The 13,550-nt window shown below is 48.8% G+C and overlaps 1 protein-coding gene across 4 annotated transcripts in view; it reads left to right on the top strand.

Moving 5' to 3' along the window:
* The window catches only part of LOC106589956 (CSC1-like protein 2), a 123,961-nt gene that overhangs the window by 95,418 nt on the left and 14,993 nt on the right, over positions 1-13,550 (top strand). For all 4 annotated transcript variants that reach the window (XM_045710179.1, XM_045710178.1, XM_045710180.1 and 1 more), the window contains 4 exons: positions 1,252-1,405; positions 1,978-2,084; positions 2,295-2,381; positions 6,176-6,241. In XM_045710179.1, coding sequence (XP_045566135.1) covers positions 1,252-1,405; positions 1,978-2,084; positions 2,295-2,381; positions 6,176-6,241 — 414 coding nt within the window. The remainder of the gene's footprint in view (positions 1-1,251; positions 1,406-1,977; positions 2,085-2,294; positions 2,382-6,175; positions 6,242-13,550) is intronic.

The following is a 13,550-nucleotide window of genomic DNA, read 5'->3' as shown; positions in this document are numbered from 1 at the left end:
TATTAAAAACTGCAAACATTTGCCTCAAACCTATGACAAAATGTGTATAATTACAGGAAATGAACGTTAAAACTTTTGTCTTTGCTTTCATGACGGATGCCACTAAAATGTTTTCTCGCTGGGGGGGGACGCAGACCCACGAGACACTGCGGCTCCCTGCGTTAGGTGATCATGGTATTAATTGACACGTGATGAGAGAAGGTGCTTTTTCAGCCTCGAGGTCGAATGATGATAATGCAGGGTAGAAAAACCCAACCAAACTACCTGGCCCAACCAAACCCAACCAAAACGCCTGGCCCAACGAAAACACCTGGCCCAACAAACCCAACCAAAATGCCTGGCCCAACCAAACCACCTGGCCCCAACAAACCCAACCAATCACCTGGCCCAACCAAAACACCTGGCCCAACAAACCCAACCAAAATGCCTGGCCCAACCAAACCACCTGGCCCAACCAAACCCAACCAAAACGCCTGGCCCAACCAAAACACCTGGCCCAACCAAACCCAACCAAAACGCCTGGCCCAACCAAACCACCTGGCCCAACCAAACCCAACCAAAACGCCTGGCCCAACCAAAACACCTGGCCCAACCAAACCCAACCAAAACGCCTGGCCCAACCAAAACACCTGGCCCAACCATACCCAACCAAAACACCTGGCCCAACCATACCCAACCAAAACGCCTGGCCCAACCAAACTACCTGGCCCAACCAAACCCAACCAAAACGCCTGGCCCAACCAAACCACCTGGCCCAACCAAACCCAACCAAACCACCTGGCCCAACAAACCCAACCAAAACACCTGGCCCAACCAAATGAACTGGCCCAACCAAACCCAACCAAAACACCTGTCCCAACCAAACCACCTGGCCCAACCAAACCCAACCAAGACGCCTGGCCCAACCAAACCCAACCAAAACACCTGGCCCAAACAAAATACCTGGCCCAACCAAATGAACTGGCCCAACCAAACCCAACCAAAACACCTGGCCCAACCAAACCACCTGGCCCAACCAAATACCTGGCCCAACCAAACCCAACCAAAACACCTGGCCCAACCAAACCCAACCAAAACACCTGGCCCAACCAAACCCAACCAAAACGCCTGGCCCAACATACAGACAGCAAAGTTCTATTCTTGGATTGATTGATTGACCTGTCCTCTTCATATTTCTCCTAGGGAGCATCTGGGTTCCCCTGGTGATTGATTGATTGATTGATTGACCTGTCCTCTCCTTGTTTCTCCCAGGGAGCATCTGTCAGTAGGAGGGTTCCCCTGGTGGCTGAGATGCTTCATCATCAACTGTATCCTCTTCCTCCTCCTCTTCTTCCTCACAACCCCTGCCATCATCATCTCCACCATGGACAAGTTCAACGTCACCAAGCCTGTCGAGTACCTCAACGTGAGTCACCTTTGACCTCTCTTAGTGAAGCTCAGGAGGTCGACCGTCAGTGTGCGTCCCAAATGGCACCCTATTCCCTATTCTGGCACCCTATTTAGTGCACTATATAAAGAAATAAAGTCCTATTTGGGAGGCAGCCTCAGTTTGACCCTTTTCAAGCCAAGCTGTACTGCACTGGCCTGGTTAGACAACCACCGTAACTGTGCTGGAACTATCAAAGCCAGCAGAGTACGGTTTGGTTGACACTATAGTGGGAAAAGGGCATTCATCTGTGTGCTTTTCCTAACCTTATCTGTTAACCTTGATCTGCAATTTCTCCCTTCTACCTCTCCTTCTCTTCTCATCCTCCTCCTCATCCTCGTCCTCCTCCTCTTCCTTCCTCTCCCTCTTCCTCTCCTCCCTCTCCTCCCTCTTCCTTCCTCTCCTCCCTCTTCCTTCCTCTCCTCCCTCTTCCTTCCTCTCCTCCCTCTTCCTCCTCCTCCCTCTTCCTCCTCCTCCCTCTTCTTCTTCCTCCTCCCTCTTCTTCCTCCTCCCTCTTCCTCCTCCTCCTCCCTCTTCCTCTCCTCCTCCAGAACCCCATCGTGACTCAGTTCTTCCCCACCCTGCTGCTGTGGGCCTTCTCAGCCCTGCTACCCACCATCGTATACTACTCTGCCTTCTTCGAGGCCCACTGGACACGGTACCACTCACACACACGTAGTAATGTTGATCTTTTTTTTTTACTGTGTATCTAAACACGTCTGGTCCCAGATCTGTTTCTCACTATGTAGGAGTTGGCAAAAACAGAGCACAAACTGATCTGGGACCTGGCTAACCTGCTAGAGCGGATAGCTCTTGTATTTTGTATTTCTCAATGTTGATTGTTTTGACTTTCCATGTATTCTAACAGGTCTGGAGAGAACAGGACCACGATGCATAAATGTTACACCTTCCTCATCTTCATGGTCTTACTGCTGCCCTCTCTAGGACTCAGCAGGTACTACATGTCTTCATTATTGTCCATGAAAATGTTAAATTGGGAAATCAACTTGATTGGAGGTACACAACACACTCCCCCGCCTCTCGTCATGATCCGTCCAGCCCTTACCGAGAACCACTATAACGGATTTTGGACAGGGTCGTTAGCGTCAGGGTCGTTAGCGTCAGGGTCGTTAGCGTCAGGGTCGTCAGACACATTTTTTGCCCAAACCTTGCTTAAATTCTAGCCGTCGTATTAAAACGAGGCTACAGAGTCCGTAATGTGACCATTACATTTAGATCTATTTGGACTGAATGAGTTTGTAGGTGCAACAGTTTTTATTAAATGTAGAATTAATAATCACACAGTGGGGAGAACAAGTATTTGATACACTGCCGATTTTGCAGGTTTCCCTACTTCCAAAGCATGTAGAGGTCTGTAATTCTTATCAGAGGTACACTTCAACTGTGAGAGACGGAATCTAAAACAACAATCCAGAAAATCACATTGTATGATTTTTAAGTAATTAATTTGCATTTTATTGCATGACATAAGTATTTGATCACCTACCAACCAGTAAGAATTCCGGCTCTCACAGACCTGTTAGTTTTTCTTTAAGAAGCCCTCCTGTTCTCCACTCATTACCTGTTTGAACTCGTTACCTGTATAAAAGACACCTGTCCACACACTCAAATAAACAGACTCCATCCTCTCCACAATGGCCAAGACCAGAGAGCTGTGTAAGGACATCAGGGATAAAATTGTAGACCTGCACAAGGCTGGGATGGGCTACAGGACAATAGGCAAGCAGCTTGGTGAGAAGGTAACAACTGTTGGCGCAATTATTAGAAAATGGAAGAAGTTCAAGATGACGGTCAATCACCCTCGGTCTGGGCCTCCATGCAAGATCTCACCTCGTGGGGCATCAATGATCATGAGGAAGGTGAGGGATCAGCCCAGAACTACACGGCAGGACCTGGTCAATGACCTGAAGAGAGCTGGGACCACAGTCTCAAAGAAAACCATTAGTAACACACTACGCCGTCATGGATTAAAATCATGCGCACGCCAGGTCCCCCTGCTCAAGCCAGCGCATGTCCAGGCCCGTCTGAAGTTTGCCAATGACCATCTGGATGATCCAGAGGTGGAATGGGAGAAGGTCATGTGGTCTGATGAGACAAAAATAGAGCTTTTTGGTCTAAACTCCACTCGCCGTGTCTGGAGGAAGAAGGAGGAGTACAACCCCAAGAACACCATCCCAACCATGAAGCATGGAGGTGGAAACATCATTCTTTGGGGATGCTTTTCTGCAAAGAGGACAGGACGACTGCACCGTATTGAGGGGAGGATGGATGAGGCCATGCATCGCGAGATCTTGGCCAACAACCTCCTTCCCTCAGTAAGAGCATTGAAGATGGGTCGTGCCTGGGTCTTCCAGCATGACAACGACCCGAAACACACAGCCAGGGAAACTAAGGAGTGGTTCCGTAAGAAGCATCTCAAGGTCCTGGAGTGGCCTAGCCAGTCTCCAGACCTGAACCCAATAGAAAATCTTTGGAGGGAGCTGAAAGTCCGTATTGCCCAGCGACAGCCCCGAAACCTGAAGGATCTGGAGAAGGTCTGTATGGAGGAGTGGGCCCTGCTGCAGTGTGTGCAAACCTGGTCAAGAACTACAGGAAACGTATGATCTCTGTAATTGCAAACAAAGGTTTCTGTACCAAATATTAAGTTCTGCTTTTCTGATGTATCAAATACTTATGTCATGCAATAAAATGCAAATTAATTACTTAAAAATCATACAATGTGATTTTCTGGATTGTTGTTTTAGATTCCGTCTCTCACAGTTGAAGTGTACCTCTGATAAGAATTACAGACCTCTACATGCTTTGGAAGTAGGAAAACCTGCAAAATCGGCAGTGTATCAAATACTTGTTCTCCCCACTGTGTGTGTGTGTGTGTGTGTGTGTGTGTGTGTGTGTGTAGGACGTTTACATACACTTAGGTTGGAGTCATTAAAACTCGTTTTTCAACCACTCCACAAATTTCTTGTTAACCAACTATAGTTTTGGCAAGTCGGTTAGGACATCTACTTTGTGCATGACACAAGTAATTTTTCCAACAATTGTTTACAGACATAATTTCATTATAATTCACTGTATCACAATTCCAGTGGGTCAGAAGTTTACATACACTAAGTTGACTGTGCCTTTAAACAGCTTGGAAAATTCCAGAAAATGATGTCATGGCTTTAGAAGCTTCTGATAGGCTAATTGACATAATTTGAGTCAATTGGAGGTGTACCTGTGGATGTATTTCAAGGCCTACCTTCAAACTCAGTGCCTCTTTGCTTGACATCATGGGAAAATCAAAAGAAATCAACTAAGACCTCAGAAAAAAAATTGTAGACCTCCACAAGTCTGGTTCATAATTGGGAGCAATTTCCAAATGCCTGAAGGTACCACGTTCATCTGTACAAACAATAGTACGCAAGTATAAACACCGTGGGACCACGCAGCCGTCATACTGCTCAGGAAGGAGGTGCGTTCTGTCTCCTAGAGATGAACGTACTTTGGTACGAAAAGTGCAAATCAATCCCAGAACAACGGCAAAGGACCTTGTGAAGTTGCTGGAGGAATCAACAAAAATAGAACTGATTGGCTATAATGACCATCGTTATGTTTGGAGGAAAAGGGGGAGGCTTGCAAGCCGAAGAACACGATCCCAACTGTGAAGCACAGGGGTGGCAGCATCATGTTGTGGGGGTGCTTTGCTGCAGGAGGGATTGGTGCACTAAACAAAATAGATGGCATCATGAGAGAGGAAAATGATGTGGATATATTGAAGCAACATCTCAAGACATTAGTCAGGTAGTTAAAGCTTGGTTGCAAACGGGTTTTCCTAATGGGCAATGACCCCAAGTTGTGGCAAAATGGCTTAAGGACAACAAAGTCAATCCTATTGAAAATTTGTGGGCAGAACTGAAAAAGCGTGTGCAAGCAAGGAGGCCTACAAACCTGACTCAGTTACACCAGCTCTGTCAGGAGGAATGGGCCAAAATTCACCCAATTTATTGTGGGAAGCTGGTGGAAGGCTACCCCAAACGTTTGACCCAGGTTAAACAATTGAAAGGCAATGCTACCAAATACTAATTGAGTGTATGTAAACTTCTGACCCACTGGGAATGTGATGAAAGAAATAAAAGCTGAAATAAATCGTTCTCTCTACTATTATTCTGACATTTCACATTCTTAAAATGAAGTGGTGATCCTAACTGACCTAAGACAGGGAATTGTTACTAGGATTAAATGTCAGGAATTGTGAAACACTGAGTTTAAATGTATTTGGCTAAGGTGTATGTAAACTTCCGACTTCAACTGTATATATATATTTTTTAATTGTCTTTGGTATGACTCTGCTAGGGATCGAACTTCCAATCTGAGGGCGGACACTCTCAATGGAGCCCATCACTAGCCTTAATCTGGGTTCACTAGCCATAATCTGGGTTCACTAGCCTTTACATTTACATCATTTAGCAGACGCTCTTATCCAGAGCGATTTACAAATATGGGTTCACTAGCCTTAATCTGGGTTCACTAGCCTTAATCTGGGTTCACCAGCCTTAATCTGGGTTCACTAGCCTTAATCTGGGTTCACCAGCCTTAATCTGGGTTCACTAGCCTTAATCTGGGTTCACTAGCCTTAATCTGGGTGCAGGAAACTGTCCCTTTATGATCCCATTCTCAGTCATGGAGTCTCTAATCCAATCATCAACCATCACTCCGAGAACTCAACTGTTTCCTTCTTCATTTCAGTCTGGATGTTTTCTTCCGATGGCTGTTTGACAAGCGCTTCCTGGCTGATGCCGCTGTGAGGTTTGAGTGAGTAGCAGTTCCTAGTTCCTCTCAAGTTTCTTACTAGGTTCCTGGCATCTAGGGAGTTTTTCCAAGCCACCGTACTTTCTACATCTGCGTTGCTTGCTGTTTGGGATTTTAGGCTGGCTATCTGTATAAACACTTTGTGACATCGGCTGATGTAAAAAATAAAAAAAACGTCTTTAATAAAATACAGTTGATTTTGATTTGACCACATTGTCAGTCACAATACATTACTTTGGATGAATGAAACTTGCCTATCAGCCTCCAGAATGATATTTTCAAAATCTTATGTAATTGTTTAACTTTGCATGTGGGTATGTCCTTTACAATACTCGTCAGCAGCAGTAACTCAACCTTTATGGTACGTCTGGTGTCTGTCTGCTCTCAACCTTAGAACCTTCACCCTGTGCATTGTGGTCTCTGCCGGCCTCGTTCTGGCTCATAATGTAAACGTTTGTCAGTCATATCTTAGTGCTGCTTGTAACAATTATCTGTCTTTCAGTTACGTACAGTCAGAAAAGCTTCCATATTCTCTGATGTGTCCCTTATGGAACTAGCTGTTTGTTTAGTGTCGTCTTTTAGGAAGGGCTGAACCCCCTAGCAGACTAGCCAGGGTATTTTAATCTGTTTAGTGTCGTCTTTTAGGAAGGGCTGAACCCCTAGCAGACTAGCCAGGGTATTTTAATCTGTTTAGTGTCGTCTTTTAGGAAGGGCTGAACCCCTAGCAGACTAGCCAGGGTATTTTAATCTGTTTAGTGTCGTCTTTTAGGAAGGGCTGAACCCCCTAGCAGACTAGCCAGGGTATTTTAATCTGTTTAGTGTCGTCTTTTAGGAAGGGCTGAACCCCCTAGCAGACTAGCCAGGGTATTTTAATCTGTTTAGTGTCGTCTTTTAGGAAGGGCTGAACCCCTAGCAGACTAGCCAGGGTATTTTAATTGTCTGTTTAGTGTCGTCTTTTAGGAAGGGCTGAACCCCTAGCAGACTAGCCAGGGTATTTTAATCTGTTTAGTGTCGTCTTTTAGGAAGGGCTGAACCCCTAGCAGACTAGCCAGGGTATTTTAATCTGTTTAGTGTCGTCTTTTAGGAAGGGCTGAACCCCTAGCAGACTAGCCAGGGTATTTTAATCTGTTTAGTGTCGTCTTTTAGGAAGGGCTGAACCCCTAGCAGACTAGCCAGGGTATTTTAATCTGTTTAGTGTCGTCTTTTAGGAAGGGCTGAACCCCTAGCAGACTAGCCAGGGTATTTTAATCTGTTTAGTGTCGTCTTTTAGGAAGGGCTGAACCCCTAGCAGACTAGCCAGGGTATTTTAATCTGTTTAGTGTCGTCTTTTAGGAAGGGGCTGAACCCCTAGCAGACTAGCCAGGGTATTTTAATCTGTTTAGTGTCGTCTTTTAGGAAGGGCTGAACCCCTAGCAGACTAGCCAGGGTATTTTAATCTGTTTAGTGTCGTCTTTTAGGAAGGGCTGAACCCCTAGCAGACTAGCCAGGGTATTTTAATCTGTTTAGTGTCGTCTTTTAGGAAGGGCTGAACCCCCTAGCAGACTAGCCAGAGTATTTTAATCTTACCCCACGAGGCTAGAATGAGTTACCACACCTGGCCAGCAGGGCTAGAATGAGTTACCTGGCCAGTAGGGTTAGAATGAGTTACCTGGCCAGTAGGGCTAGAATGAGTTACCTGGCCAGTAGGGCTAGAATGAGTTACCTGGCCAGCAGGGTTAGAATGAGTTACCTGGCCAGCAGGGCTAGAATGAGTTACCTGGCCAGTAGGGCTAGAATGATTTACCTGGCCAGCAGGGCTAGAATGAGTTACCTGGCCAGTAGGGTTAGAATGAGTTACCTGGCCAGTAGGGTTAGAATGAGTTACCTGGCCAGTAGGGCTAGAATGAGTTACCTGGCCAGTAGGGCTAGAATGAGTTACCTGGCCAGTAGGGCTAGAATGAGTTACCTGGCCAGCAGGGCTAGAATGAGTTACCTGGCCAGCAGGGTTAGAATGAGTTACCTGGCCAGCAGGGCTAGAATGAGTTACCTGGCCAGTAGGGCTAGAATGATTTACCTGGCCAGCAGGGCTAGAATGAGTTACCTGGCCAGTAGGGCTAGAATGAGTTACCTGGCCAGTAGGGCTAGAATGAGTTACCTGGCCAGTAGGGCTAGAATGAGTTACCTGGCCAGCAGGGCTAGAATGAGTTACCTGGCCAGCAGGGCTAGAATGAGTTACCTGGCCAGCAGGGCTAGAATGAGTTACCTGGCCAGCAGGGCTAGAATGAGTTACCTGGCCAGCAGGGCTAGAATGAGTTACCTGGCCAGCAGGGCTAGAATGAGTTACCACACCTGGCCAGCAGGGCTAGAATGAGTTACCTGGCCAGCAGGGTTAGAATGAGTTACCTGGCCAGCAGGGTTAGAATGAGTTACCTGGCCAGCAGGGTTAGAATGAGTTACCTGGCCAGTAGGGCTAGAATGAGTTACCTGGCCAGTAGGGCTAGAATGAGTTACCTGGCCAGCAGGGCTAGAATGAGTTACCTGGCCAGCGGGGCTAGAATGAGTTACCACACCTGGCCAGCAGGTTTAGAATGAGTTACCACACCTGGCCAGCAGGGTTAGAATGAGTTACCACACCTGGCCAGCAGGGTTAGAATGAGTTACCACACCTGGCCAGTAGGGCTAGAATGAGTTACCTGGCCAGCAGGGTTAGAATGAGTTACCTGGCCAGCAGGGCTAGAATGAGTTACCACACCTGGCCAGCAGGGTTAGAATGAGTTACCACACCTGGCCAGCAGGGTTAGAATGAGTTACCACACCTGGCCAGCAGGGTTAGAATGAGTTACCACACCTGGCCAGCAGGGTTAGAATGAGTTACCTGGCCAGCAGGGCTAGAATGAGTTACCTGGCCAGCAGGGCTAGAATGAGTTACCACACCTGGCCAGTAGGGTTAGAATGAGTTACCACACCTGGCCAGTAGGGTTAGAATGAGTTACCTGGCCAGCAGGACTAGAATGAGTTACCTGGCCAGTAGGGCTAGAATGAGTTACCTGGCCAGTAGGGCTAGAATGAGTTACCTGGCCAGTAGGGTTAGAATGAGTTACCTGGCCAGTAGGGCTAGAATGAGTTACCTGGCCAGTAGGGCTAGAATGAGTTACCTGGCCAGTAGGGCTAGAATGAGTTACCTGGCCAGTAGGGCTAGAATGAGTTACCTGGCCAGTAGGGCTAGAATGAGTTACCTGGCCAGTAGGGCTAGAATGAGTTACCTGGCCAGTAGGGCTAGAATGAGTTACCTGGCCAGCAGGGCTAGAATGAGTTACCTGGCCAGCAGGGCTAGAATGAGTTACCTGGCCAGCAGGGCTAGAATGAGTTACCTGGCCAGCAGGGTTAGAATGAGTTACCTGGCCAGCAGGGTTAGAATGAGTTACCTGGCCAGCAGGGTTAGAATGAGTTACCTGGCCAGCAGGGTTAGAATGAGTTACCTGGCCAGCAGGGTTAGAATGAGTTACCTGGCCAGCAGGGTTAGAATGAGTTACCTGGCCAGTAGGGTTAGAATGAGTTACCTGGCCAGTAGGGCTAGAATGAGTTACCTGGCCAGTAGGGCTAGAATGAGTTACCTGGCCAGCAGGGCTAGAATGAGTTACCTGGCCAGCGGGGCTAGAATGAGTTACCACACCTGGCCAGCAGGTTTAGAATGAGTTACCACACCTGGCCAGCAGGGTTAGAATGAGTTACCACACCTGGCCAGCAGGGTTAGAATGAGTTACCACACCTGGCCAGTAGGGCTAGAATGAGTTACCTGGCCAGCAGGGTTAGAATGAGTTACCTGGCCAGCAGGGCTAGAATGAGTTACCACACCTGGCCAGCAGGGTTAGAATGAGTTACCACACCTGGCCAGCAGGGTTAGAATGAGTTACCACACCTGGCCAGCAGGGTTAGAATGAGTTACCACACCTGGCCAGCAGGGTTAGAATGAGTTACCACACCTGGCCAGCAGGGTTAGAATGAGTTACCTGGCCAGCAGGGCTAGAATGAGTTACCACACCTGGCCAGCAGGGTTAGAATGAGTTACCACACCTGGCCAGCAGGGTTAGAATGAGTTACCACACCTGGCCAGCAGGGTTAGAATGAGTTACCACACCTGGCCAGCAGGTTTAGAATGAGTTACCTGGCCAGCAGGGCTAGAATGAGTTACCCCACCTGGCCAGTAGGGCTAGAATGAGTTACCTGGCCAGTAGGGCTAGAATGAGTTACCTGGCCAGCGGGGCTAGAATGAGTTACCTGGCCAGCGGGGCTAGAATGAGTTACCTGGCCAGCGGGGCTAGAATGAGTTACCTGGCCAGCAGGGCTAGAATGAGTTACCTGGCCAGTAGGGCTAGAATGAGTTACCTGGCCAGTAGGGTTAGAATGAGTTACCTGGCCAGCAGGGCTAGAATGAGTTACCTGGCCAGCAGGGCTAGAATGAGTTACCTGGCCAGCAGGGCTAGAATGAGTTTCCTGGCCAGTAGGGCTAGAATGAGTTACCTGGCCAGTAGGGCTAGAATGAGTTACCTGGCCAGCAGGGTTAGAATGAGTTACCTGGCCAGTAGGGCTAGAATGAGTTACCTGGCCAGCAGGGTTAGAATGAGTTACCTGGCCAGCAGGGTTAGAATGAGTTACCTGGCCAGCAGGGCTAGAATGAGTTACCTGGCCAGTAGGGTTAGAATGAGTTACCTGGCCAGCAGGGCTAGAATGAGTTACCACACCTGGCCAGCAGGGTTAGAATGAGTTACCACACCTGGCCAGCAGGGTTAGAATGAGTTACCACACCTGGCCAGCAGGGTTAGAATGAGTTACCTGGCCAGCAGGGCTAGAATGAGTTACCTGGCCAGTAGGGTTAGAATGAGTTACCTGGCCAGCAGGGCTAGAATGAGTTACCACACCTGGCCAGCAGGGTTAGAATGAGTTACCACACCTGGCCAGCAGGGTTAGAATGAGTTACCACACCTGGCCAGCAGGGATAGAATGAGTTACCACACCTGGCCAGCAGGGTTAGAATGAGTTACCTGGCCAGCAGGGCTAGAATGAGTTACCACACCTGGCCAGCAGGTTTAGAATGAGTTACCACACCTGGCCAGCAGGGCTAGAATGAGTTACCACACCTGGCCGCAGGGCTAGAATGAGTTACCTGGCCAGCAGGGTTAGAAGGAGTTACCTGGCCAGCAGGGTTAGAATGAGTTACCTGGCCAGCAGGGCTAGAATGAGTTACCACACCTGGCCAGCAGGGCTAGAATGAGTTACCTGGCCAGCAGGGCTAGAATGAGTTACCACACCTGGCCAGCAGGGCTAGAATGAGTTACCTGGCCAGCAGGGTTAGAATGAGTTACCACACCTGGCCAGCAGGGCTAGAATGAGTTACCTGGCCAGTAGGGTTAGAATGAGTTACCACACCTGGCCAGCAGGGCTAGAATGAGTTACCTGGCCAGCAGGGTTAGAATGAGTTACCTGGCCAGCAGGGCTAGAATGAGTTACCTGGCCAGCAGGGTTAGAATGAGTTACCTGGCCAGCAGGGCTAGAATGAGTTACCTGGCCAGCAGGGTTAGAATGAGTTACCTGGCCAGCAGGGTTAGAATGAGTTACCTGGCCAGCAGGGCTAGAATGAGTTACCTGGCCAGTAGGGTTAGAATGAGTTACCTGGCCAGCAGGGCTAGAATGAGTTACCACACCTGGCCAGCAGGGCTAGAATGAGTTACCACACCTGGCCAGCAGGGTTAGAATGAGTTACCACACCTGGCCAGCAGGGTTAGAATGAGTTACCTGGCCAGCAGGGCTAGAATGAGTTACCACACCTGGCCAGCAGGTTTAGAATGAGTTACCACACCTGGCCAGCAGGGCTAGAATGAGTTACCACACCTGGCCGCAGGGCTAGAATGAGTTACCTGGCCAGCAGGGTTAGAAGGAGTTACCTGGCCAGCAGGGTTAGAATGAGTTACCTGGCCAGCAGGGCTAGAATGAGTTACCACACCTGGCCAGCAGGGCTAGAATGAGTTACCTGGCCAGCAGGGTTAGAATGAGTTACCACACCTGGCCAGCAGGGCTAGAATGAGTTACCTGGCCAGCAGGGCTAGAATGAGTTACCTGGCCAGTAGGGTTAGAATGAGTTACCACACCTGGCCAGCAGGGCTAGAATGAGTTACCTGGCCAGTAGGGTTAGAATGAGTTACCACACCTGGCCAGTAGGGTTAGAATGAGTTACCTGGCCAGTAGGGTTAGAATGAGTTACCTGGCCAGCAGGGTTAGAATGAGTTACCTGGCCAGTAGGGTTAGAATGAGTTACCTGGCCAGCGGGGCTAGAATGAGTTACCTGGCCAGCGGGGCTAGAATGAGTTACCTGGCCAGCGGGGCTAGAATGAGTTACCTGGCCAGCGGGGTTAGAATGAGTTACCTGGCCAGCAGGGTTAGAATGAGTTACCTGGCCAGCAGGGCTAGAATGAGTTACCTGGCCAGTAGGGTTAGAATGAGTTACCTGGCCAGCAGGGCTAGAATGAGTTACCTGGCCAGCAGGGTTAGAATGAGTTACCTGGCCAGTAGGGTTAGAATGAGTTACCTGGCCAGCGGGGCTAGAATGAGTTACCTGGCCAGCGGGGCTAGAATGAGTTACCTGGCCAGCGGGGCTAGAATGCGTTACCTGGCCAGCGGGGCTAGAATGAGTTACCTGGCCAGCGGGGCTAGAATGAGTTACCTGGCCAGCGGGGCTAGAATGAGTTACCTGGCCAGCGGGGTTAGAATGAGTTACCTGGCCAGTAGGGTTAGAATGAGTTACCTGGCCAGCAGGGCTAGAATGAGTTACCTGGCCAGCAGGGTTAGAATGAGTTACCTGGCCAGCAGGGTTAGAATGAGTTACCTGGCCAGCGGGGCTAGAATGAGTTACCTGGCCAGTAGGGCTAGAATGAGTTACCTGGCCAGTAGGGCTAGAATGAGTTACCACACCTGGCCAGCAGGGCTAGAATTAGTTACCTGGCCAGCAGGACTAGAATGAGTTACCACACCTATTTAATCGTGTCAGATCCAGAGTGAATAGGGTCTGAGGTTCAGTGAGTAATATTGTTGTTGTGATGTAATTTCCTGTCTTCGCCCCACCTCATAGTCTTAACGTAGTGGTTCTTATCTTAGCAGGTAACAATTATCTCCTCTGGACCAATCAGAACAGCTTCCCATATTCTGTCATCATATTGTGTCCTTATTTAACTGGCTGTTGTGTTTAGGATAGTCATTTAGGAGGGAGTTAGTCTGTAATTTCCCCCTTTCACACTGTCGTACCGACCCGTACTGGGCCGGCCTGGTTACGCGTCCCACA

Source organism: Salmo salar, chromosome ssa28, assembly GCF_905237065.1.
Source record: "Salmo salar chromosome ssa28, Ssal_v3.1, whole genome shotgun sequence".
In the NCBI taxonomy this organism is placed as follows: domain Eukaryota; kingdom Metazoa; phylum Chordata; class Actinopteri; order Salmoniformes; family Salmonidae; genus Salmo; species Salmo salar.
This window is presented reverse-complemented; position numbering and strand designations above follow the sequence as displayed.